Below are 25598 nucleotides of genomic sequence, written 5' to 3'. Positions count from 1 at the left end.
TGCTCGAAGTAGTTTCTATTTTTTTTTTTCGCATTTATATGTAGTTATATATTACTTGCAAGTTGCGGTGGATTGTTGTCATAAAGTCTCGCACTATAGTCAGAGCTCTCTAATCCAATCGATGGCGTAATAACCTCTCTTGCTAATGGGGTAGAGAAGCAGATACTCTTCCATCTAGAGACCAATGGACTACTGGACTGAGTTAACCCCACATTACAGTACAGATATAGAGAAACCAGTAGCAGCAAGCAGTGCCACCATCACTGATAAATATTGAATTTCTGTTTATAATGACAGAGCACTCTCTCTCTCCATCGGGCATCGTATCGGTTCGGTATAGTGCAGCTAAAGCTATAGCAAGTATATCGGATTAGTGTGAAGGGGTATATATTGCACTTAGTGGATGATGGTAATTTAAAGTAGAAGGTAAGCTGATCCCCGACGGAGCTGGCTTAATTTTTCATGAAAGATGCACTCGAATGCGCCAATTGGGAGTGATAACTTTGTTTGTCTACAATTTCTCTCTAGTCTTCAATCAAATAAATTGCAAATTCATCTAAAAACCACGCAAGCAAATCTTTTTTTACTGCCTTTTTTTTATTTTCATTTTGTTAAGAAAGAAAATAAAACTGGGGTAAAACGAAAAGGTCAGAAGTTATTGGAGAAGAAATATAAAAAAAAAATCAGTTTTTTCTGAAAGCTTGGAGGGAGAAAAATCACTTCATTGGAGATGATATTGATGATGAAAATTAATTATTACTTGTGCACTTCTGCAGGGTGCAGTTAGATGAGATTGAATAATTGAAAAAAAAAATGTTAACGGTTGAGCAATAATGTATTTGTACCTAAGTTGCAATGGATGTTAAGGGGTTAGGCCACTCTATGTATTGAAAAAAGTGCACTTTTAGGGATTTTTTATTAAAAAGTTCTTCGCTTGGTTACTAATAGGCAAGTAAAATGTAAAAAAAAGTGTTCATAAAGAATATCTAAGGTAGGGAGGCCAAATAAGGCCCACCTAACAGATTTTTCTTAATATCTGCCAGATTTTTGAGAATATCCGAGTAAACTTAAAAGCTTATGATTCTTTATAATTTTATCTACATGTTTACATTTTAACATGTTGTTTTTATTTTTTTTTCGATATTAAAAAAGAGCTTACGTTGTTCTTAATAAGGCCCATGGGGTCTTAATAAGGCCCACTTAGTTTTCTTAAGAATTAAAGCCTAGTACGCAGATCGGGAAAAAAACAAATTTTATCTCTACAATTTTAATCTCTACAAAACATTTTGTCATCCTGCGCAAAATTTTGAAGTTGGAAAAATTACCTAGAATGTGGCACCAACTTTAGTTCACAGTTTTTTCGTATAGCATAAAACTATAATTAATACTTTTTTTTTAATTATCAATATCTCGTTTGCAAGAATATGCCAAAAAAGGCGAGAAGAGTGAATTTTTAAACAAAAAATAAAAATAGTAGTTGTATAAATGGTTTTTAAACTCAAGGTGCCAATCACATTGGGAGTGGCAACAATAGGGCAGTTTACCCTAAGTAATTTCTATCAATAGTTTTTTTCTTCTTTCAAATTAAATTAATTTTTTTTTTTTTTTTTGATTTAATTCTGAGTTGTATTTGCTTCGTCTTCACTTTCCAAGTATTTTATTAAAGAGTCCACCTTGATTTTGTATGAATTTTTTTTTCAAATTTTGTTTTATTTATTTTTCTTGTCACAACTTTTGCCGGCGGAATAATGCTTCGAACATTATTTGTCCGCACAAAATTAAGTGGAGACTTTTTATTTACATCGGATCCAAATATTCAAATTTTCCGCTTGAACTGCGTACTGCTTGGAAAAACATTCAAGACAAAATTTGTCCCGAGAGAAAATTTTGTATGAGAAATAATTTTTTTCCCGATCTGCGTACTAGGCTTAAGCAAAATTGCTAGCAGTAAAACAATGTTTTTAAAGTAAAAATAAACAAATCAATGTGTTTTAATAACATTTTTTTTTTAAATTTATTTTATAAGAAAATATAAGAAAACAGTCTATTCATTTTAACAAAAAGCATAAAAATAAACAAAAAACTTCATTTCTTTCATAAAAAATATAAAATTAAAAAAATATCTCTCTTGGCAAAAATATCACAAAAAAAAACTTTAAAAAAAAAAGAAAAAAAGAACTAATTTTAGTGATTTAATTAAAGTTGCTCATGTACATCCTTCAGGGCATTCAAATTCCGCGTTCCAAAGCTTGTAATTCATTTTTCATATCGGCTTCTGTTCAAGTAATGGCTCTTTTTTGAAAAAAGTTGACATTTTGTCTGAAACACATTAAAAATACAAAATAAAAACAATAAATTAAAATCAAATTTGCGTGTGCCCAATAAGGCCAACCCCTTATTTTTTTGGGCCTTATTAGGAACATGCAAGACTTTAAGGGGGGAAATCCCTCTGTACAACAGCTTTTTCAATAATTTTTTTTTTTTGGAAAACTGAAAGCATTGATTGAAATTTGGAAATGTACATGATATTATTGACATTACGAAGTATTATTGTTACAATTTTTTTGAAGTTTAAAAAAAAATCAAACTTACGTTGAGTTTCGTTGCACGGCGCAGAAGAAAACGCGTTTCGAGAAAGACGCGTTTAAAGTTTTCGTTTTCATACTGTGGTAGGTTCAAAGCGCATGGGTGTCGGGACTATCTAGGGACTTTTGAAGCTTCATTTAAGGCTAAGACCACTGAAAATAGTTTCTTTGGTTGATAAATGAATTTTTTAGGAAAGTAAAAAATAATGCAAAAATAAAAAACTCCAGAGGGATTTCCCCCCTTAGCAAAAAAAAATTGTAAAAAACTAACAATCAAACATTTTGTACAAACAAATGTTGTACAAACAAATGTTATAATTTTCTCCAAATATTATTACTTACTCATTTTTCTTAAATTTTTACTTTCAGGTGCCCAATCGAACGGTTGTAAATACAACAAGAAACCCCAATACCGATATTCCGGTTGCCACGCATATGATACATCAGCGTTCAATATTGTTCTAGGATTAACCTGGCACCTTGATGATTCCAAGTACTCGCTACCTGGTGAAGACAACAACATCTTCTATCAGGAAACTCTAGAGCAAGCTACAAAAATTCTTGAAAATCGTCGCCGCAACAGCAGTGAAACATCAGATCATCCATTTGCGGATGATTGATTAAGACTCGGCTCACATAATCACAAGAGAAAAAGAAAAACCAGTACACGCAACAACAAGACACACAAATCAAACTATTTACACTTAAGTCGAAAAGGTTAAGTATTAAAGTTAAAAAGAATTAAATAAGAGTTATGTAATAAATTTAATTATTATGAAAAGTTTTTAAAATTAAGATTTGAGAGAAAACAAAAAAAAAACGGTGATTTAAATAAACTATGCTTAGGATTTGCATATAATTTTTTTTTTTTTTTTGTTTATCTTAATTTTTAATGGTATCGTTATTTATTGTATGCAATGCATACTATGCATACTTTTTTTTGTTATAACAATTTAATTTTTTTTTGTTTTTCTATTTTTATATATAACTTAATAAAGTTTGGAATTAAAATAAATAAAAAAAAAAACATTTTCTACCACTTAATGCTTCTTCTAAATACTGTTTAAGGTGTTTTGGTCAAATTTATGAAATCAAACAAAAAAAAAATATCTATACTCTCGTAAGTTTGTAATTGGAAATAAGTAAGAATTTAAAATGCACGGAACCAATCTAGAAAGAAAGTAGTTTAAAATCAGAATTTCAATTCTTAAAAATTTAAAAAAAAAAAATCTGTGAGGCTGTTTATAAGAATTTTTCAAAAAAAAAAAAAAAATATTACAATTCCAAAAAAAGGTTAGCTATTTTTATTTTTGCATTTTTAAAAGATAATTTTCTGTTGGAAAATCTAGTCATAGGCTGAAGCTAAGTTCTTCTGTTTTCATGATCAAAATAATGTTATGTAGGTATGTATAAAAAAGGCAGCATTAGAGAAATAAACATGTCATCATCATAATCAAAAAAAAAAAAAAAAAAAACAAAAAAAAACAAATTTTAACTAAAACAATTAAAAATAAAATAAAATCGATGTTTAAAAACAAAAAATTCAGCATAATATACATTTAGTATAGAAAATATACATTCACTTAACAAAAAAAAAATGCCAATATTTATATGTTAACATAAACTTATACTAAAAATTTAGTCTAAATATTCAGATAAATAAATTTTAAAAACAATTAACAAGAAAATATCGAAAAAAAAATATAAATATTTAACCTACTTGAATGATTACTTCTAGAATGAAAATAAAACAAAAAAAAATAAAAAAAGACTTAGGGAATGGATGTTTGTATTATACAATCGAGCTAGCATTAAAAATATAAATATCACAAGTTTCGATTAAAAACAAATTAAATTTTAGTTAATTAAACAACAAAAATGTGATAAGCAAAAAAAAAACAAACAAAAATTACAATTCGTGAGGAGATTTCGTTTCTATATGTTTTTCTCGGTTTAATACAAATTTAATTAAATATTATATTTTTTTTTAACTTAACAATTGTGTTATATATATTATTTTTTTATTTTAATTGATTTATATATTTTTTTAAATGATGCTGTTTTAAGCATATAGTTGGTGTTTTTTATAACATTTGCTTCAGTTTCATTTATCTACAATAAACAAAAACTAATATAATACAATTTTAGAATATTTTTTTTTTTTTTTAAGAAAAATAAGTTAGTTTCTGTTTTAAAACGTTAATTGCATCTATAGACATTATGAAATTGAAATTATTTTTTTTTTAAATTTTGTATTTAATTTTCCAAATAAAAATGTAAAAAATAACCTTGACAAAAATAAGAGTAATAAAGTGGATGGAGTTATTAATATTCTAAATGAAGAAATATTTGTTTTATTTGAATGACTTTTTTTAAGGAAAAAGACGAGGAAAAAAGACGGTCCTGACGAATTCGATTAGAACATCAAACTTAATACCATTGATCTCTACAAAAATAAAATGCACGACTGGGTCGCACGAACTTGCTCTTAGAGTTAAAGTTGCTTAAATTTTTAAGACTTTTTATATAGAAATTTGAAAAAAAAAAATAAAATTCGTTTTTAAAAAAAAATTAAATAAAATCTGAAATTAAATTGCCCTCCAAAACAGGTATGCAGTTTTGATTTTTATGTTAACATGCATTTTTAGAAGAAAAAATTTCAAAATCGTTAGAGCCGTTTTTTTTTAAACTAATTTTTTATAAATAATTTTTTGGAAAAAAAGTTTTAAAATAAAATTGGTATGCCATTTTGTAGAAATCACTAATCAACATCTAAAAACTAAATTTCAAAAAAATTAATTGTCCCGTTTTCCAAAATTTGATTTTTCAAAATTTTTTTAAAAATTCAAAAATAATTTTTTTGGAAATTTTATTTTTGGTTTGTATTTAAATTATATAAATGCTTCTTCACAAAAAGTTTCGTTGAAATCGAACAAGCACTTTCGAAGATAATCGGATTTGAAAAAAACGGTTCTATGGCAGGTACCGTTAATAATGGTTTTCAAAAAAAAATTTTTTCATTGAAAGATAGACCTTAGCTTAAAACTAACACTTGAATTGTTTAAACAAAATCGTTGGAGCCGTTTTTGAGATATTTCAATTTTACTAAAATCGTTATATGACAAGTACCGTTATTTTTGGTCCAAAAAAATTAATTCCAAAAACCCCTCTGGAGAGTCGCCAAATAACGCTACATACCAAGTTTGACATTAATCGGTCCATCCGTTTAGGCTGTAGCTCCTTATACACACAGACAGACAGACTGACAGACAGACAGACAGACGGACTTCCGGGACCCACTTTTTTGGCATTGTCTACCATCGTAATGTCATGGAAAAATGTTATCTCAACTTTTTTTTTTTGTACGAATGCATAACTTGATATATAGTACCTATATCGCAAGTAAAAAATAGAGGTACAAATCGATATTTATAAAGGATGAATATGATAAAGAGGGACATAGCAAACCAGTTATGTATGACTGTAAGAATATTAGTAATCATTTTATTAATATCAATATTCATTTTGTGGAACTTTTACGGCCATATTATTCACTAGTTTCAAAAATGCATATGGATGTAAAGAAAAAAAAAAAAATATGTGTGCAATTCACACGTGGTAGAAGTGAAACCTTAAAAAATCATTTTTCTTGCAAAAAAAAAAGTAGACAAAATCTACCTATTTTTATTCTATCACCTTCAAATCCATGTTTTTTGTATGACAACCTGTATAAATTTTATATCATCTGAAAGCTTATTGTCTAAGCTCAAAATATATATATCGATCAGGTCTATGAGACATCTACAAAAGGAGCTAGAATTTTTTGAACTCGATAAAATTTCCATCAAGAAAAGCGAAAAACACGTATTTTTATCTTCTCACGCTATTAAATCCATTTTCTTCCCTAACAACCTACACCATCTAAAAGCTTATTGTTTTAGCTCAATATATCGATCAAGTCTATGAGACATCTACAAAAAGAGCTAGAATTTTTTAAACTCGATGAAATTTCATCAAAAAAAGCAAAAAAAAAAAACATTTATTTTTATGTTCTCTTGCTATTAATTCAATTTTTTTGTTTGACAACCTAAACAAAATTTTATACCATTTGAAAGCTTATTGTTTCACCTTGTATAATGATGTAAAAATCTTATTTCAAAGATGTCTACAAGAGAAGTTAGAATTTTTTAAAGTCAACCATGTCGAATTTCCAGACTGAGATTACGGTACTTCCTACACTGGTAGCTGGTCATCGCCAACAGATCTCCACAGGTGTTTTGAGGTATTTTTCAATTTTTTCAATTTAAGATTGTGTAACTTGTAGAGCACGTACCGTTATGAGTGATATATCAAATAAAAGGTTATGTTATCAGCATGCGTATTAAAGTTAAATCAAATTTGTATGTGTACTAGATCAAAAGATATAACGTGTGTTGGAAAAGAACATCTTTTTACCGTTATCTCCGAATTTTGAATATGAAATTAATTGAAATTTTGTAGAATTATAATTTATTTAATAACCTATCTACAATACAAATTTCATTCATCTATCTATTAAAACAAAAAAGTTATAACAAGTTGAAGTCGTGTCGCGTTTTCGTTTCATCTTGTTTCAAATCACTACGATACTAAAGAAGTTTTCACTTCAAAAAATGTGTAAAATAAATCCAAATCCATAATATTCACTGTCACACAGAAAAAAAAATAATCATTTTTAACTATTTTCATATAGTTAAAATCGGGATAACTATTTTGGATTTGTATTTATTTTTTACATATGACAGTTTTACATCCAGATGTATTTTTTAAACTAGTGAATAATATGGCCGTTAAACGGTTTATTTAATTGAATTTTATATTTTGCAAAACAATCGCATCAAAAAACAAACAAAAAATGGAGTTTGTCAAATTTTATCATTTAAAAGTTTGAATGTGTGAGTGCTTCTGATTCTATATTCTGATTTCAAAATCAGAAGAGACATTCTCTTCATTCCAGAAGAAGAACTGTCATCCGACGCCAATAAAACACTTTCAGAAGCATCCGGAATCATTCCAATCGAAAACAACATTAAAGAATATATAATATGGAGAGTGAATCTTTTATTATAGGAGGCGCTAGTTTCGTTAAATTGATGAGCTACTTTAGCTAATTTTCATTTGATGGTTGCCATCGTTTTTGTGTATTCGTTTGTGGCCCGCGTCACTCATTGAAAGTGTGTACCTAAGCCTCACGAGCATCGCCTATGAATGCATATAGAGCTACAATGTATTATAAATAAGAACAAGCACTCCAAAAAATAATATACACCCGTATTCTGCTATTCGATTCACGTGAATCCAGAGATTTCCTTCCTTTACCACGTCAGCATGGCTTTGAAAAAACGTTTAATTTCGAAAGCAAATCGTTGTTTCCGCCTGTTTAATAAATTTTAAAGAAAAAAAATGTTTAAGTTTAATTTAAACGCCCATTTAAACGCTCCTTATTTAAGACTTTCACGTGAATCGAATAGCAGAATACGGCCGATAATTATTCTCTAAGGTTTTTAAAGTATAACTAGGGTAGAGTTGCCTATTTTCGGCCGTCTAAAGTTTCCGGCCACCTTTCGAAAAATCGTTATAACAAGTGATTTCGAAGGGGTTTATTCCAAATTTTCACTCGTATGCTGTTCTAACAAATAAGAGAACAGTATGAGAGCAAAATTTTGGAATAAACCCTATGAAATCCCTTGTTATAACGATTTTCGGAAAGGTGGCCGGAAACTGGAGACGGCCGAAAATAGGCAACTCTACCCTACAACGGCCACTTTTTGCAAAAAGTCAAAAAGTGAAAATTTTCAAATTAATTTTTTGACAGTTTTTCCGAAAACAAAATTAAAAATAATGATGCAGAAAGCTTATTTTTTGGTCTAAGAAACAATTTTTGTAGTTTTTTTTTTTCCAAAAACAAATAGCGCTTAAAAGAAATAAAAAATGTTTACTTAAGTAAATTCCCACTTTTTCACTTTTTAGGTCATTGTAGTTAAGGCTGTATTTGTTTTACGTTTCGGAGTAAATTTAAATTACAAATTTATAGTAAAAAACACCCTATTATCATACTTCATATTTTTGCCCATCTAGCTCTTCCGTCAATCTGTCATCGTTTGACATTTCATATGTTAGCTGAAAAATATTTTTCTAGTAGAGTCGGTGAAATAACGAGGGGCATGTTTTCGCAATAAATTTATTTTTCCAGAAATAAATACCAATCGATAAAAACTAACAATATTGTTATCTAATAAAATAAAAAACAACTATGTATTTCCGAGGATTAAATCAAATAAAAAATTCCTGGCAAGGGTAAGTTTCTACAAAAAAGCTTTAGAAAAGTCTTCAAAATTAACCTTCCTTTATTCTTTACTGACGAAATTTTATCAAATATTTTGTATATAACACAGAATCTCTAGAACCTTTACATCAAGCAAACAATCAGCTCCATTTGGAACATCTGCATTACCCAAAGATGTTGTTAATATACCCTCCAATAAAATTGTTACAAACTTGCCACCTTTAACAAAGCCCCTCTCCGATTTGCCAGAAGTTGAATATGCAAAACCTAGCAAAGATGACAATGTTACTCAAGTGACAACATTGCCAAATGGTTTGCGTGTAGCTTCTGAGAAACGTTTCGGTCAATTTTGCACTGTGGGATTGGTAATCGATTCGGGACCACGCTATGAAGTTGCATATCCCAGCGGAGTGTCACATTTTCTTGAGAAATTAGCTTTTAATGTAAGTTTTTTCTTAATTCACTTAGAATAAATAAAATCCTAATCTTTCAAACAACAGTCAACTATAAATTTCCCAAATAAAGATGCCATTCTCAAGGAACTAGAGAAAAACGGTGGAATCTGTGATTGCCAGAGCTCGAGGGATACCCTCATTTATGCTGCTAGTATTGATAGTCGTGCGGTGGAGTCGGTAACTCGACTTTTAGCCGATGTCACTTTGCGGCCTAGGTTGGAAGAGGAAGAAGTATTGATTGCGCGGAGGACAATTCAATTTGAATTAGAGACTTTGGGCATGCGACCAGAACAGGAGACCATTTTGATGGATATGATTCATGCAGCTGCTTATAGGGATAATACATTAGGTTTGCCAAAACTCTGTCCATCGCAAAACTTGGAACAAATTGATAGAAATGTGCTCTTGAATTATCTCAAGTATCATCACGCACCACAGAGGATGGTGGTTGCAGGAGTTGGGGTAAGTGTTGACTTCTCGTATTAGAATAAAACCAATTTCAGATATTAACAATAAATATTAATATGTAACATTATTTATTATAAAAAAAAAAAAACAATCCAATTAGCAGCTTAAGAATCCCTACGCGATGTAAGTTGTAATTTCTAAATTCCTGAAAACTACTTGGCGGTTTTATAGTTCGCCAAGTAGATATTAATAGGTCCTATCAGGTAAAATTTAGAAAACGTCTTTCAGACTCTTTCACTGTTAACTCAAGTGTTCCTCAAGGAAGCCACCTGGGTCCTGTTCTATTCATTGTCACTATAAATTATATCGCATCATGCTTGCATTCGAGTGAAATTCTAATATTTGCTGACGACACGATCACGTTCTTTTACAGAACGATATTAATAGCTTTAGTTTTTGGTGTGGACAAAATAGGCTATCACTTAACCCAGTTAAATGCCATACAATTACTTTTTCTAGGAAACGAATACCGAGTGTTTTTGATTATTGCATTTTGCAACAATCAAAATTTAACGACCCCTATGTTAGAATTTCCTTTTATAATTGTTACGTTCGACCCCATATCGAATATTATGCTTCCATTTTATGAAATTTATTAAAAGTCGCATTGAATCAATTCAACATAATTTCATACGATTCGCTCTAAAGGGACTTCCTTGGTCTGATCCGTATAACCTGCCTCCATATTAACAAAAGATCCAACTGCTTCAGATTCAAACTCTATATCAAAGGCGATTTAATAATGATCTAATATTTCTCCATCAACTTCTTAATGGAAACATTGATGATCCAATCTTGTTAGCCCGTATCGGGATAAATTATGGCTGAGGGTCTCACCACCTTCGAAGATTTGAACTTTTACACGTTGAATTTCATAGAAATAATTATGGCATACATGAACCTCTTAATCGTATGTCTAAACTTTTTAACTTAAACAAGTCTTATATCGACTTTAACATAAGTAAGGTGGGATTGAAAACAAGTTTTCGGACTAGTGCACCACTATCGTGATTGTTTTTCGATGTCTGTAGTAATTTTTAATGTACTATATTATGTTAATTGTTAGTTTGATTGTAGATCGTAGATTGCTCTAAGCTCACTACATCGAAAATTTCTGAAGTGTAAAAAAAAGACGTTGATTTTCATCATTTGTGTTCCAATCGGATTCTCTTGCATCTTCGGTTTCGAAACATTCTTCATGATTTGAATCTTCACATTTTTTACTTTCCCCTCCTACTTCGGATATAGCTTCGAGTTTATTTTCATCTTGATTATCGTGATATGTGCTTAAGTAGGGGTCCCATCTGCCCTGTATTTTACAGGATACTCCTGTATTTTAAAAAAACGCAATCAGGATAAACTTAGCTCCGATACAAAATTACCAGCTATCAAAAATCTTAGTTCAAAGCTCGTTTGCGTGAATTAAAACAGCTTCTCCCCATAAAGATTTTTCGACGTTGGCATTTAAAATTATTATATTATATTTTCCATAATAACACGATTGAAGCTTTCAAACACATTATTTTGCTACTGTGTGTATGGGACAGTACATTCTATTATAATTTCTTAAAGTTGATTAAAGAATATTCACCACTATTACCCATTCGCTTAACTCGGGACTTTTTTCAGCAGGAAACCGAGTTTCATTCACTCGTAACATTTTCCATTACTCACAACTTCCTATAGGTTTTCCCTTTTCTTTTTCGAAAACTGTCTATTTCTTTGGCTTCCAGTTTTCGAATAGAAAGTAAATTGCAGGACAAATATTTAACGTACAGGACATCTGAAATTATGTCAACGGTTTTCTTGCCTTTTGTTGATAAACTTTCTTATGTCGAATTCCTTTCAATTGAAAAATCGAATTTTTGGCGATCTCGAAGCGAATTTTTTCTGAAAATCATGTTCCATAGAAAAAAAATTCGCCTCAAACGAAGCAGAATTCGAATTTTTTTTTAATCCCTCTTTTTTGAGAGATTTACACGGATTTGCACACACACTTGGAACATTTGACATTTCTCAAACGTCAAGCTGAAAGTTTTCTTCGTATTGTTTGTTTATTTGAGAACACCAACTTCAAATAAAGAGTAAATTTTAATTGAATATCGTATTTTTATTGCGGAAAAATATGAAATAAATAAAAAAAAAAACAATGTGCGATCAAAATATATTTTTTCCTGGCATAGTTCTTGTGAAAAAGTCAAATTACTGTGACTTTTCTTCTCGTAATTGTCGTCAGAAAATTTTTTCTCTGTAAAACCACAGCATACGGCCAAAATAATAACCTTCTACTTCATCTTCACTCAGATCTTAATAATAACTGCAATTTCCCTTTGATTCTGATTAAAATAAATCTATATTACCGAAGAAAATAAATAAAATTATTGATCAAACGAATCTCTGGTTTTATTTTGCAGAAATTGTTTTGGTTTCAGCTTGACGTTCGTGTAAAAATTGTTGTCAAATGACACACATACAATCGCAAAAAGAATTCGGTCTGTTTTCATGTTCCTTTTTAACACCAAAAATTCGATTTTTTTGAGGCGATTCAAAAAATTGAAAGGAATTCGACATTACATTTTTCCACTAAGTAAATTCCGTTCTTTGTGACTGATATTTGAATCGGAGTGTCTAAAACTTTACTTTTTTGTCTCATCGTTTACCATATTATGATCTGTCGCACCGGAATCCAGATAGAAATTTAAACTGTTTTGTTTTTAGACATCAGTGGTACTCACTTTTGGTTTGCCAACATGTTGGTTTTCGTTTTGCCGTCTTCCACTCAGAAAGCTTGTGATCAAGTTTTCCACACTTATAGCATTTGATTTTGCTTTTCGATTACATTGCTACGGAATCACTATGCAAAACTTCTGAATTTGTCTTTTTATTCGCTTCATCAAGAAACTCTATAGTCAGTTTTTCCAAATCTATTGTTTCTAAGGCTGTTACCAGAGTCTCAAAAAAAGAGGGCATTGTTAATAAAAGATGACAAATAGCATTAACTTTTTTTTGCTGATCGCAAATCCCGAAACAAAACGAAATTTCCAATTATTGAAATTGGAACAAAATGAAAACTATGTATATTTATAATCTTCCATATCTAAGCCTATAATCTTTTGACTTCTCGTATTAAAATAAAGCCAATTCCAGATATTAACAACATTAGAAACACTTTCAAGATCAAAGATTTCTTTAGTTTAAAATTGTATCTTAACTCGTCCATAGGTAGATCACGATGAATTGGTGAAAAACGTTGAGAAGTTCTTTGTTGCACAACCTGCTATTTGGGATACGGAGAAGATCAGTGGCTATGGAGCTGATTCCGTAGATAAATCCATTTCACAGTATACTGGTGGTCTAAGAAAGGTAAGTCTGCTTTGTCTCCACTCTCATCTGATTCTAAATTCTCATCTTTTTTGTAGGAAGAATGTGATATTCCCATTTATGCTGCAGCTGGTCTTCCAGAACTGGCTCACATAGTCATTGGTCTTGAAGGATGTTCCCATCAAGACAAAGATTTTGTGCCATTATGTGTCCTTAACATCATGATGGGTGGTGGTGGTTCATTTTCAGCTGGTGGCCCAGGCAAAGGAATGTACTCGAGACTCTACACAAATGTGCTTAATCGTTATCATTGGATGTATAGTGCTACTGCATACAATCACGCCTACAGTGATTCAGGTGTCTTTTGCATCCATGCTAGTGCTCCACCAAATAATGTTCGTGAAATGGTCGAAGTTGTTACCCGCGAATTAGTTAACATGCAATCCGAGCCTGGTAAAGAAGAATTGAGTCGTGCGAAAATACAACTGCAATCTATGTTGTTGATGAATCTTGAATCGAGACCTGTGGTATTTGAAGATGTTGGCAGACAAGTGCTGGCAACTGGACATAGAAAACGACCAGAACATTTTATCACAGAAATTGGTGAGATTTGTTTGTTCTTTATTTAAACTTGTCTAATTCTTATTTAAATTTGTATTTATTTGTAGAAAAAGTAACAGCACAAGATATTCAACGGGTTGCTCAAAGAATATTGGCCACACCACCATCGATGGCGGCACGAGGAGAAATTTCCAAATTGCCTGATCTTAAAGACGTGCAAAGCGCGTTGAGTAATGGTGGAAAGTTTGCCTCTAGCCGGCGGCTTTCATTATTTAAGTAAATTTTAATTGTTGAAATTATACAAAAACGGGAATAAAAACAAAATCATTATTTAGTTACGTTATTCATGGTGATTCAATCTAAAGTTCTCTTCATTTCTGAAGTCTATCTCTAATATTGAATTTTTCTTAACATTACTCAATATCGTTTTGCGTACCGAAAAAACTCACTATTCCAGATCTCTCCAATTTTATAGAAGATCTTAGTTACTTAATTATGGCGCCCAGTGCTTTAACACGACGCTAAAATGTATTGAAGATTCGCGCCCCAACCAACAAGCTTCCTTTTAGCAAGCTGAATGAGGCCCCAAATAGTCTCAAGTTTTTGTAAACGTGTCGGATATCGATTATTGATTTATTTTACTCGAGCAATATAGGTCCATAATATATTAAAAAAAATTCTTAGTTGTTATGCTCATCATGCCTTAAAATATAAACAATATTAAAGAGATTGGTCTAAATTACTTTCCTATCATAGATTTGTAGAGTGCTGCACCCTGTCGTGCTAAACGATCAGCTTTTTCATTCCCAATTATTCCTTTGTGGCCTTTAACATAATTCTAAAGAAAAAGAAAATTAATGTTTTTAAAATCACTTTTTACATAAAACAACAAAATTTACCCATTTAATGTTTATACTTCCATCTAGTAAACCATCTATGATCACAAAATCTTCTTTATTCTTAACCGGGTCACCACCTTTCAATCTCCATCCATTTCGTTTCCAATTTTTCATCCATGCAGTCACAGCATTGATAAGAAATTGAGAATCTGTGCTCAAACATAGTTTTTTAATGCCAAAATCTTTAGCAATTCGAATGGCATAAATGGCAGCTTGGATTTCGCCAGCATTATTGGTAACCCTTCCGTTAACTGGTTTACCAGCATTTCTATAAAATAAACAACAAATTAAAAAAGAAAGCAAAAAATTTCAGTTGATTTACTTATTACAATGGATGATCTTCGGAGAAGTAAACACCATAGCCAGCAACGGCATTGGCTTTACCATTGTTTATACATGATCCATCTGTATAGACTATCACAAAACCTTCAGAATCAATGGGAAATTCAAAATTGCCAATTTTCTTCAAACCAATTGGCTCCCAAATTTTCGATTCATGTGAATACTTTTTCAGAACTTTTGAGCTACTTGATGGGCCACCCCCGCCCGTTTCGGGAGGTGTTTTCCTTTTTAAAGGATTAGAATTTTCTGGTATTCCTTCTACCTCAGCTGCTGCAGCTAGCTTAATTTATGAGAAAGACAATTATTAACTTAAGGAAAAATCGAAAATAGAAGGTACACTCAGAGAAAAAATATAGTTATTTTGTAACTATGTAGGTATTTGCATAGTCACTATATAGAAATAAATAAAATTGTGCGAATAACTATTTTTTAGTCAGATGCCACAGCAAAATAGTTAAAAGTAACTATTTTGTACAGATAACTATTTTTTAGAAGCATATGTGCCAGTGCAAGTACAAGTTTGATGTCGTGTGGTACAAAAATAGAGACTTGTTTAAAAAGAATTAAACCTCTTGTCGTTTAATTCTTTTTAAACAAAAGTCTCTATTTTCGAGTGTCAAACCATGTAATTTTTTTCAGGGTGTTGGTCCAAATAAAACAAAAGTAAGAAATTACAATTATTATTATTAATTGTTCAAAATTATAGATAACTAATTTTTCAGTAAAATTTGTAAAACAACAAAAATCAATTATGAACTGGGAGATAAAGCTACGAAATTCCGAGAGCCCTTTTTTGGCCTATCAGCATATTTCCTTTGAACGATTTGGGACACTCTATTTATATTATAAATTAAAAAAAAACTATGTATTTAATTACTATTTTTTTTAATTTTTAGAGGTTTTTAAATAATTGACTCTCCCGTCTAAGCGGAGGTAGATATAACAATACCACCTCTACAGTGTCCATCTGTGACATTGGGCACGTTCAAACATCTATCGGATAGGCTATCTGGGATACCCGTATCTGGAATATCTTTTTGAATGAAGAGCTACATTTTTTTTATTGTTGAATAGTACTTGCACAATCGCTTTGACTTTATTTCTTGCTAATTTGTATTTATTTTTAAGCTGAATAATCCCCCGAAAAGTAATCAAAATAAAAAACGCTAAATGTTTATCAGCTGATCACTCGGATACCTGAGGTATACCAGAAATTCTCGGATACCTTCAGATTATTTTTTGACAGAAAATGGTTCGTTTCCTTGCTAATTTTTAACATTGTTTACAACAACAAAAAGCTATCCGATAGCTTTATGTTAGCTCTTTGAACGTGCCCATTTCTAAAATGGGCATTTTGCTACCGAGCCGTTAAAAAAGAGAACTTCGAAGAAAAAAAAGAGAACGAAAAAGAGAGTATTTGATTTAAAAATAAAAAAACAAGCAAAAAACAGGATACAGGATCAACACGGCTTTCTTTTATAACGGTAAAAAAGTAACTTTTCCAAAAAAACGCGGCCGTTTAGTCAGTAAGTGTGTAAATGTTGTTAACCATCAGCAGAAACGTAAATTTAACTGAAAATTTTGATATCTTGACTTGAAACCGATTGTTTAAAAAAAAACAATAAAATTTTATTTTAAAAGAAGATAAATTAATTGAGTAAAATAAAAGTTTGATTGAAAAAACGAGAACAAAAAAAGATCCGTGGGTAAAAAGAAAGTGGGCGCATTCACAAACCTAGGTGCTACGTAGTCGAGTCAAAATTGACTATTAAATAGTTAGTTTGGAAAAAACTTCGATTTACTATTAAAATAGTCACAAATAACTACATATTTTTAACTATTTTAAATAGTTATACCGATTTTAACTAAAATATGCAAATAGTTAAAAAATAGCTATTAATGACTATTTTTTTTCTCTGAGTGTAGAAAGTAAATTTTAAACAAACCAAAATGTCATCATCATCTTCCTCCCAATTCACATCATCTGGCCAACTCTCTACGACTTCTGGTTTCGCACGAATTGATTTCACTTCATCATCGCTCTCGCTATAACTTTCCTCCGAGGACGATGAAGATGAGGAAGATCCTAGATATTTGACTTCATTGGCATTGGCCACACTTTCCTCCGAAGACGATATAACATATCTTTTCTTTTGCTTACTTGGAACAACTTTAGTTTTAGCGAGTTTTTTATCTAAAAGTTCTCTTAGTTTGGCATCTTTCTCTTTCTTTGGAACCCAACCTAATGGAACTGCATCGTCAATAGGATCAAATGATTCATCATCTGAGAATCGGCCTACTCCATGGGCTTTAAGAAAAGCCTCAGCCTCTTCTTTGGTTTTGAATTTTTTAAATATTGGTTTTGAAAAACCTTTTACTCTTCTTTCACAAATGGCCCTTGGATTAATAATTTTAAATAAATAAAGGTTCTATTTATACAGTTTTTTTTTAAAGAAATTACCATGTCTCGTAGACTCCTTTTTCCCAACCGGCTGCAACTGCATAATATGGCATTGAATGTTGGAGTTGGAGTTGGTTTAAATTAATAAAAAGATGAAATTTATTTATTGTTTTTCTAAAATTTGTAACTATTCTTAACATTTGATGAATTTCAAGAAAAGACAAATAAAATTTCTATTTTTTATTTATAAACAAATGCAAAACATGTGTGGATGACAACTAGATGACAGCTGATAACAAATGGGTGCGTTCACGTTAAAAAATAGTTAATTGATTATAGGTCTGTTTGGGTTCTTTTTGGACAAAAATATGAAACCCAGAGAAAAAAATTGAGCAAAAGTACCCATGTTTGTAGTTTGTTTTGTTTATGCTGTGCGACAAAGAACAAAAAAAACAGAGAAAGCACATGTAAAAATGCATCTGAGTTTTAAAAATTAGCTTGGGAACTAAATGGTGAAAACCGAAAAATTAACACCAAGCTCTGTATAAATACACTTCGTGACCACTTTGATGAACTACTTAATCCGACTACTTCGGCAGCAATATGGCAATATGCAGCTCCTGGATTTACCAACGAGATCCTTGATGAAATTATTACAAAACTGGAAATAGAACTGGCCTTGAAAACTCTCAAGGATGGCATCAAAGCAGCGGTTGCAAATGCTATTCCCTTGGAATTCTATAAATATGCGACAGAACACTTCAAGGAAAGTTTAGCTCTGGTTTTTAACAGAGTAATGGATATTGAGCTCTTCCCTGATGAATTCCGCGATTCGTTCATTTGCCCAATTCATAAAAAAGGATCATTATTGGATCCGGAAAATTATAGAGGAATTTCGTTCCTGAACGCCTCCTATAAAATTTTTACGACGGTTCTTCATAAGCGTCTTATAGCCTGGATCGCTTCAAATAAGTTGTTGAAAGAGTTTCAAGCAGGTTTTCGAAATGGCTACTCAACGATAGACAATATTTTCGTCCTGAGAAGTATAGCAGAAAACTTTTTGTCACAAGGTAAAAAACTGTCTGTGTTTTTCATTGATTTTAAGGCTGCCTTTGATTCCATTGGCCGTGGTGCCTTGTTCTATAAATTGTATAGTCTTGGAATGTCACAGAAATTCGGAAGCGTACTTGAAGAGGCGTATTCCACAGTGTGGAATGGAACTGAGCTATCCGAATGGTTTGCTACCACTTCAGGAGTAAAGCAGGGTTGTACTCTGAGGGCCAGTTGTACAAATATTTAATCCATGGATCAGCAACTTTTATCTTCTGAAATCGGTAGCAAGGCTGAAATTTAGCACTTTTTCAAGGTTCATATGTGTAGAAATAACCACATTCATGCTTAAACCGAAGTTGACCCGCAGCTAATCCGCCGAAATCGGTGGGTTAAATTCCTGAACCAAGGCTGATCCACGTTTGTACAACTGGCACTGAGTCCTATCTTATTTGCACTCTTCTTAGATGATCTGATTGATTACCTTCCTGGTGGAGTTCTCTTTGCGGGTGTGCAAATAAAAGCATTACTCTTCGCTGATGATGTTGTTATGTTCGCCTACTCGCCAGAGGCATTACAACTTATGATCAATAAGGTGTTTGCATACTGCCAGTTATGGAATCTTTTTGTTAACATTCAAAAATCTAAAGTTATGATTTTCAAAAGAGGAGGTGGAAGACAAGCTGCCAATGAAAGATGGTTCTTTCTGTTTTCACTAGAGCCCAAATGAGATAATTTCGCAAATTATCTGATTTCGAATGTCAAATCGTATAGAAAAAAAATTGAATTTGAAATCTGAACTGACCTAATTTGTGAAATTATCTCATTTAGGCTCTATTGAAAACGGGCTATTAGTTTGGATGTTTTGGATACTGCTTACATAAATATTTCTACTTTTGTCAAGAAAAATTCACAAAACTACTCAAATTCCAATGTACCCAAACAGGAATTGAGTTAAAAATGTTGATAAAGTAGAAATATTTCAGTCTTAGGCAGTACCTAAACAGACCTCAAACTGTCAAAGAATGAGCAATGAGTTAAATCTTTTTTTGTACAGGGAATGTGTTTTTTTTTTGCAACTAGCTTGATGGAACCTGCCCATGTAGCTCCTGGATAAAAAAAACTATGATCCTTTCAAAATTAAAAATAAAATCAAACATACCAAAATTTTGCAAATATCTCTCTGAATTCTTCCATCTAGTTTGACATCCACGAAAAAAGTCTGTCGGGTCTGTCTAAAAATTTTCGTTTTCATAAAGTTTATGGGTATCGTAAATTTTGCATTAAATTAGTAATAAATCAATAAATAACACACAATTTTGTCACAAAACTTGTGTGCAAAATGAGTTACCCAACTCAAAGCTCACACCAACCTCCATTACCACCTCCGCCGCCAGGAACTTATTCTGTTCCACCTCATTCAACAAAAACTACACACCATCAGCCACCATTGCCACCCCCGCCAGGTAAATATCTCAATTTTTCTCATTCAATCAAAGGTTCACAATAGCCTCTTATGCCACCTCCATCAGGAACATATCCACCAGCTTCCCATTCAACCCCGCTTCCTCCTCCACCAGGAACATATTCCGCTGGTAATCAGCCAACTTCATACGTCGCCAACGTGCCAACAAATATCTACCCTTCACCAGTCTATCCCCCAACAACTCCGACCACGTTCAACCCTGCAGTTCCCCCACCACCAATTGCCAACATACCCCATCGATATTATTCCACTCCATTACCATCTTATGGTCCTCCACCACCAGCTCCGGCACAAAAGCCGGTCCCGGTCACTCCTTACCTCCACTATCCCCCACCACCGCCATCTTCATCATCCTACGTCAACTATCCTCCACAGCCAGCTCCTCCGGGTATGGCTTCCACCGAATATCCCTCAAAGACACCTCCTCCAAGTCAAACAAGTCATTCCCGGACTTGGTATGCTCCCCGGCACAATTTGACTTATCGAAATCCAGCAATACGCGCCTCATCTCAACCACCACCTCCTTCATCTCTGGAACACAGATCCTCCTATCGTCCGAGGAAGCCATTTGTCCCCTCGAGCAGCTACCGGTCTTCATCAACTCGTCCATCATCAATGTCCCGAGGAGCAACTCCATCCGAAGGTCGTTCCTCCAGTAGCTCGACCTATTCTAGTCATCATCAATCCGAAAAACCACCCAAAAAGGTGGAAACGGAAAGAGATCGTCTTTTGAAAAACTGGCGAAGCTATTTCTGTGAGACATCCGAAGAGATTGCCAAAAAACTAGCCGAATTGGAAGAGAATGAAGAAAAAGACGTGTGGATTCGTTCATCTCCAGCTGATATCTACTATCGTCGAACCAACAATGGCAACGAAGTTGAAGGAACTTCTCGTCTCGAAGCTCTATGTAATCTCTTCGATGAAGAATTGGTTAAAAGATCTGACAAAGCCAAGGCAAAAATGGAAGCTTATACTCTTCCACCACGCAAACATCGTCGTCGTCTTTGCAAGCACAAATCCGAAATTTGTTCATCATCGTCGTCGGACTCGTCAGACGATGAGTTTAAAATTGAACAAGATTGTTGTATGGAAGAGTTGTCTAGAAAAGTCCAACATCCTTATCGGCTGCATCCAGATTTGTGGCACAATGACCCCGGTGAAATGAATGATGGACCACTTTGTCGTTGTTCGGCTAAATCAAGAAGAATTGGTATTCGGCATGGAATTTATCCTGGCGAAGGGGGAATCCCCAAATGCATTCCAAATTCAAACAATGCCAATAAACTTTATCATTACCGGATAACTGTTTCTCCTCCAACTAACTTCCTTACAAAGACTCCCACAATCATCAAACATGACGAGCATGAGTTTCTTTTTGAAGGATTCTCTCTGTTCTCCCATTCGCCTATTGATGAGTTGCCAACTTGCAAGGTTATAAGGTTTAACATTGAATATACGATTTTGTACATTTCCGAGAAGATCCCTGAGAACTTTACTATCCAAGAGCTGGAATTATTTTGTAAGTTGTCTTTTTTATATGAATTCAAGACTTATCGTTCTCTTCCTTTCAGCTAAGTATCTCTTCCATGAACTCCTCGAATTGGTTGATTTTAGTCTTCTTCCGAATGTTAACGCAGACACTTCCTGTCCAGCTTTTCATTTTCTTCCACGATTCGTTCGAGATCTAGCTGACAATGGCAAAGAAGTTCTCGCTATGAGTGAGGTGCTCAAGTATTTGCTGGACAATTCTGGGCCTCTGGTAGACCCCGAACGATTGTCCACCATGGCTGACATTGCCCAGAATGACTGGCAGGATTATGTTGATTATATCAAAGGAATGGTCGTCACAAAACCCGGCCAAAAACCATGTTCTGTTCGAATCGATCAACTCGACCGCAATGTCCCCGATATACCCGATTGTGTGGATAAGGAGAATGAAGCAATCATTCATCCAGCTATTGTCCATTTTGGTATTCGTCCACCACAACTCAGCTATGCCGGGAATCCAGAATATCAAAAAGCATGGAGGGAATATGTTAAATTTCGTCATTTAATGGCAAACATGTCCAAGCCATCGTACAAGGACAAACGAAAGCTGGAAGAGAAGGAGATTCGTTTGCAAGAAATGCGTACTCAGGGTCGGATGAAGAGGAATATAACAGTTGCTATAAGTTCTAAAGGATTCTATAGAACTGGCATCATGTGTGATGTGATTCAACATGCTATGTTGATTCCAGTTCTAACCGGGCATTTGCGCTTCCATCAGTCATTGAGTCTTTTGGAAAAAAATATTGGACATAAGTTTAAAAATAGGTAAGTCTCTTCCTTCTCTTCTTTTTTAGATTATTTGCTGATTTCCTGGTTTAAATTTTCCAGATATCTCCTGCAATTAGCACTAACTCATCCCTCGTATAAGGAGAACTTTGGTACAAATCCAGATCATGCCAGGAATAGCTTGACTAATTGTGGTATCCGTCAGCCAGAATATGGAGATCGAAAGATTCATTACATGAACACCCGCAAGCGAGGAATCAACACTCTAATCAACATCATGTCCAGATTTGGTAAGGAATATGAAACCATGTCGAATATCACCCACAATGAGAGATTGGAATTCCTCGGAGATGCAGTTGTTGAATTCCTCAGTTCCATTCATTTATTTTTCATGTTTCCTGATCTAGAGGAAGGTGGTTTGGCCACTTATCGGGCTGCTATTGTCCAGAATCAACATCTCGCTGTACTCTCGAAAAAACTCCAATTGGAAGAGTACATGCTTTATGCTCATGGATCAGATTTGTGTCATGAATTGGAGCTGCGTCATGCAATGGCGAATTGTTTTGAAGCTTTAATGGGTGCTTTACTGCTGGACGGTGGCATCTCAGTAGCTGATAAGGTGTTTATGAATGCTCTGTTCATGGGCGATGAGACGTTAAAGGATATATGGAAGAATCTATCTGAGCATCCATTGCAGGAACAAGAACCACTCGGTGATCGTCACTGTATACCCTCCTATCCGGTGCTTCAGGAGCTGACTAAATTCGAGGATTCCATTGGAATCAAATTCAAACACATTCGTCTTCTTGCTCGTGCTTTTACTGATCGAAGTATTGGATTTACCCATCTCACTTTGGGCTCAAATCAGAGGCTTGAATTTCTAGGCGATACGGTTTTGCAATTGATTTGTTCTGAGTATCTTTATCGGCATTTTCCTGAGCATCATGAAGGACATTTGTCACTCTTGAGATCGTCTTTGGTCAACAATCGAACTCAGGCAGTTGTGTGTGATGATTTAGGCATGACTCAGTATGCGGTCTTTTCCAATCCAAAATCAGATATGAAGACCAAAGATCGAGCTGATTTGTTAGAAGCATTTCTGGGAGCTTTGTATGTGGACAAAGGACTGATGTATTGTGAACAGTTTTGTCATGTTTGTTTATTTCCACGTTTGCAGATGTTCATCATGAATCAAGATTGGAACGATCCGAAATCGAAACTTCAACAATGTTGCCTTACTTTGAGGACAATGGAGGGTGGTGAGCCAGACATTCCAATCTACAAAGTGGTCGAATCGATTGGTCCTACAAACACACGTATTTATACGGTGGCAGTGTATTTCAGATCGAAACGATTGGCCACAGCTACTGGACATACTATTCAGCAAGCTGAAATGAATGCTGCCAAACAGGCTTTGGAGAATTCGCGAGAGCTCTTCCCGCAGCTGGATCATCAGAAGAGGGTAATTGCAAAGAGTATTAAACAGCAAACTGGTGATATTAATTCGGATCTGGAGGATTCATTGAAGCAACCTGCGAAAAAATTCTTTGCAGATGATATGGATGAATCTCATCTGCCTAAGCAATATCGTCTGCGTGAGGATATCTCATCGGATGAGCTTCCCGATGATGATGCACCCAATTCTGACTCTGATACTGTGATGAAGTCAAAGAAGAAAAAGAAAAAATCTCACACTAGTAAAAGTCCTAAGAAGAAGCACAAGAAAAAGCGAAAACGTAGCAGAAAGACGTCGTCTTGTAGTGAAGGCAGTGTAAAGGAAGATTGTTCTTTGAAAAATAAACAAAGTAACTCACCGAAAAAGAAACCATCACCATTTGTCGATGATTCACTGAGTCCTTTGTCCGATGATGATTTGGGAGATCATATTGTTATGGATGATCGACGATCTCCTCCGCTTGTAATTACTCCCAGCAGAGTTAAAGATGATATTTCTCAGTCGATGGATTATTTCCCTCCTCCTCTTCCACCTCTGCCTGAAACAACCATAAGTAATGCTAAAATTGAAATCCCTGAGCCGAGTGAAGACAAAAAAACAACTAATGATCTCAATGTCAAGACTTGCAAGCCATTTTCAGCACTTGCAGATGTAGAAGACGTCTCATCGTCTTCCGAAATTGAATCCGGAGAGTTAAGTACTTAAATGTAAAGTTTATTAATAAATTTTTAAATTTGAATTAAACGAATAGATTATAATCAAAGTAAGTTTATTTAATTAACCCTCTAAATAGATCTTACTACGCCTCTGGACAGATAATGAATTTACAAAATTAAACTTTTTTTGTTGTCGAGGCTAAACTATATACTTTCCCAAAGGTTTTCGGTGCGCTGAACTCGAGTACGGGATTTATAAAATATAACCGTTAAAGAATGCAAAAGAACGTTTTTTGACTTCTTTGGAGGTTATTCTTTAATGTTGGGAAATTTGTTTAAGAGAAGTAGAAGAAGTTAGAAGAGAAGTATTTTTTTTTCTTCTTTCATGATCTTTTTAAATCTTTCCTCATATAATAAAAAAAGATATAAACATGTCTTTAAAGACGGAAAACAGTTTTTTTTTTTTTTTGCATTTAACTAAAGGTAATATTTCAAAACGATAGCTGATCGCATATGTCTAACTTCGGTTTGAGTTTATCACACCAAACAACTATGGAAAAGTATGATTTTGTTTCGGAAACAAAAAGTTTGTAAAGTAATTGTAATCTAATAGCCTGTTTTCACTACAGCCAAAATGAGATAATTTCGTAAATGCTCTCATTTCGAATATCAAATTGTATAGGAAATTCTTTAATACATACCTATAACATTTAGGTTTTTGAAGTTGAATTACTTTTCCATAAAATGTATAGAAAATGGATTTAATTACTTTAATTTTTCTGATGGGAAATTCAAATTGACTATAATTCTAAAAGAAAAAAAAATCCTTGTATTGAAGTATGGAAGAAAGTTTGAATTTTGAGAAAACTCTTAAGATCTTATAATAATGGTAAAATGATAGAATCACAGAGAAGGTTTAAGCTTTAAAACTAGCCTTAACGGTAGGTACTATGAAACATCTTAGGTTTTAATAAAACATTTGTGTTTTTTTTTCGAATCATTATACCGCGCTAAATCCGAATCTAAAGCCAGTTTTGCCTGTACACCCTCAAAATTTTGAGTACCTAAATTGCCAAAAACTCCCTATTTTAATGCGATTTTATGGTTTTTTGCAATATACTCAAAATTTTGACTTCAGATTCAGCGGGTCAAAAAACATAAAGATAGTCTGGTCCGATCAAAGTACTAAACCCTTATTTTGTTGGCCGGTGATTATAGTAACCATCATAGGACGGTTTTTTTTTAGTTTCTGACAAACGACTTTGACTTCAGTGATTTTATATAAAAACTGTTAAGAAGCTTTAACCCCTTGTAATGCC

General features: G+C 33.2%; 4 protein-coding genes across 4 annotated transcripts in view; 3 read left to right on the top strand and 1 right to left on the bottom strand.

Moving 5' to 3' along the window:
* LOC129914191 (uncharacterized) overlaps window positions 1–3452 on the top strand; it is a 68379-nt gene extending 64927 nt beyond the window's left edge. Inside the window, exon 3 of the mRNA XM_055993325.1 lies at window positions 2955–3452. Within this exon, the coding sequence (XP_055849300.1) occupies window positions 2955–3205 (251 nt within the window). The 3' untranslated portion in view covers window positions 3206–3452. The remainder of the gene's footprint in view (window positions 1–2954) is intronic.
* A 5292-nt stretch (window positions 3453–8744) lies between these two features.
* LOC129921574 (mitochondrial-processing peptidase subunit alpha) lies at window positions 8745–14058 on the top strand. The gene is made up of 6 exons (XM_056003473.1): window positions 8745–8921; window positions 9020–9353; window positions 9411–9827; window positions 13056–13196; window positions 13253–13757; window positions 13823–14058. Exons 1-6 carry the CDS (start codon window positions 8878–8880, stop codon window positions 13993–13995), a joined length of 1614 nt encoding a protein of 537 aa, XP_055859448.1. The 5' UTR covers window positions 8745–8877; the 3' UTR covers window positions 13996–14058.
* A 246-nt stretch (window positions 14059–14304) lies between these two features.
* LOC129921575 (uncharacterized) lies at window positions 14305–17620 on the bottom strand. Its single transcript, XM_055980451.1, has 5 exons — window positions 17418–17620; window positions 16903–17353; window positions 14944–15236; window positions 14615–14882; window positions 14305–14553 (listed from the first exon to the last, which is right to left on the bottom strand). Exons 1-5 carry the CDS (start codon window positions 17555–17557, stop codon window positions 14455–14457), a joined length of 1251 nt encoding a protein of 416 aa, XP_055836426.1. The 5' UTR covers window positions 17558–17620; the 3' UTR covers window positions 14305–14454.
* A 2024-nt stretch (window positions 17621–19644) lies between these two features.
* LOC129921560 (ribonuclease 3) lies at window positions 19645–24386 on the top strand. The gene is made up of 4 exons (XM_056003446.1): window positions 19645–19873; window positions 19940–21412; window positions 21465–22206; window positions 22270–24386. Exons 1-4 carry the CDS (start codon window positions 19750–19752, stop codon window positions 24326–24328), a joined length of 4398 nt encoding a protein of 1465 aa, XP_055859421.1. The 5' UTR covers window positions 19645–19749; the 3' UTR covers window positions 24329–24386.
* Window positions 24387–25598: the final 1212 nt, after the last annotated feature.

The sequence above is a fragment of the Episyrphus balteatus genome, chromosome 1 (assembly GCF_945859705.1).
Source record: "Episyrphus balteatus chromosome 1, idEpiBalt1.1, whole genome shotgun sequence".
In the NCBI taxonomy this organism is placed as follows: domain Eukaryota; kingdom Metazoa; phylum Arthropoda; class Insecta; order Diptera; family Syrphidae; genus Episyrphus; species Episyrphus balteatus.
This window is presented reverse-complemented; position numbering and strand designations above follow the sequence as displayed.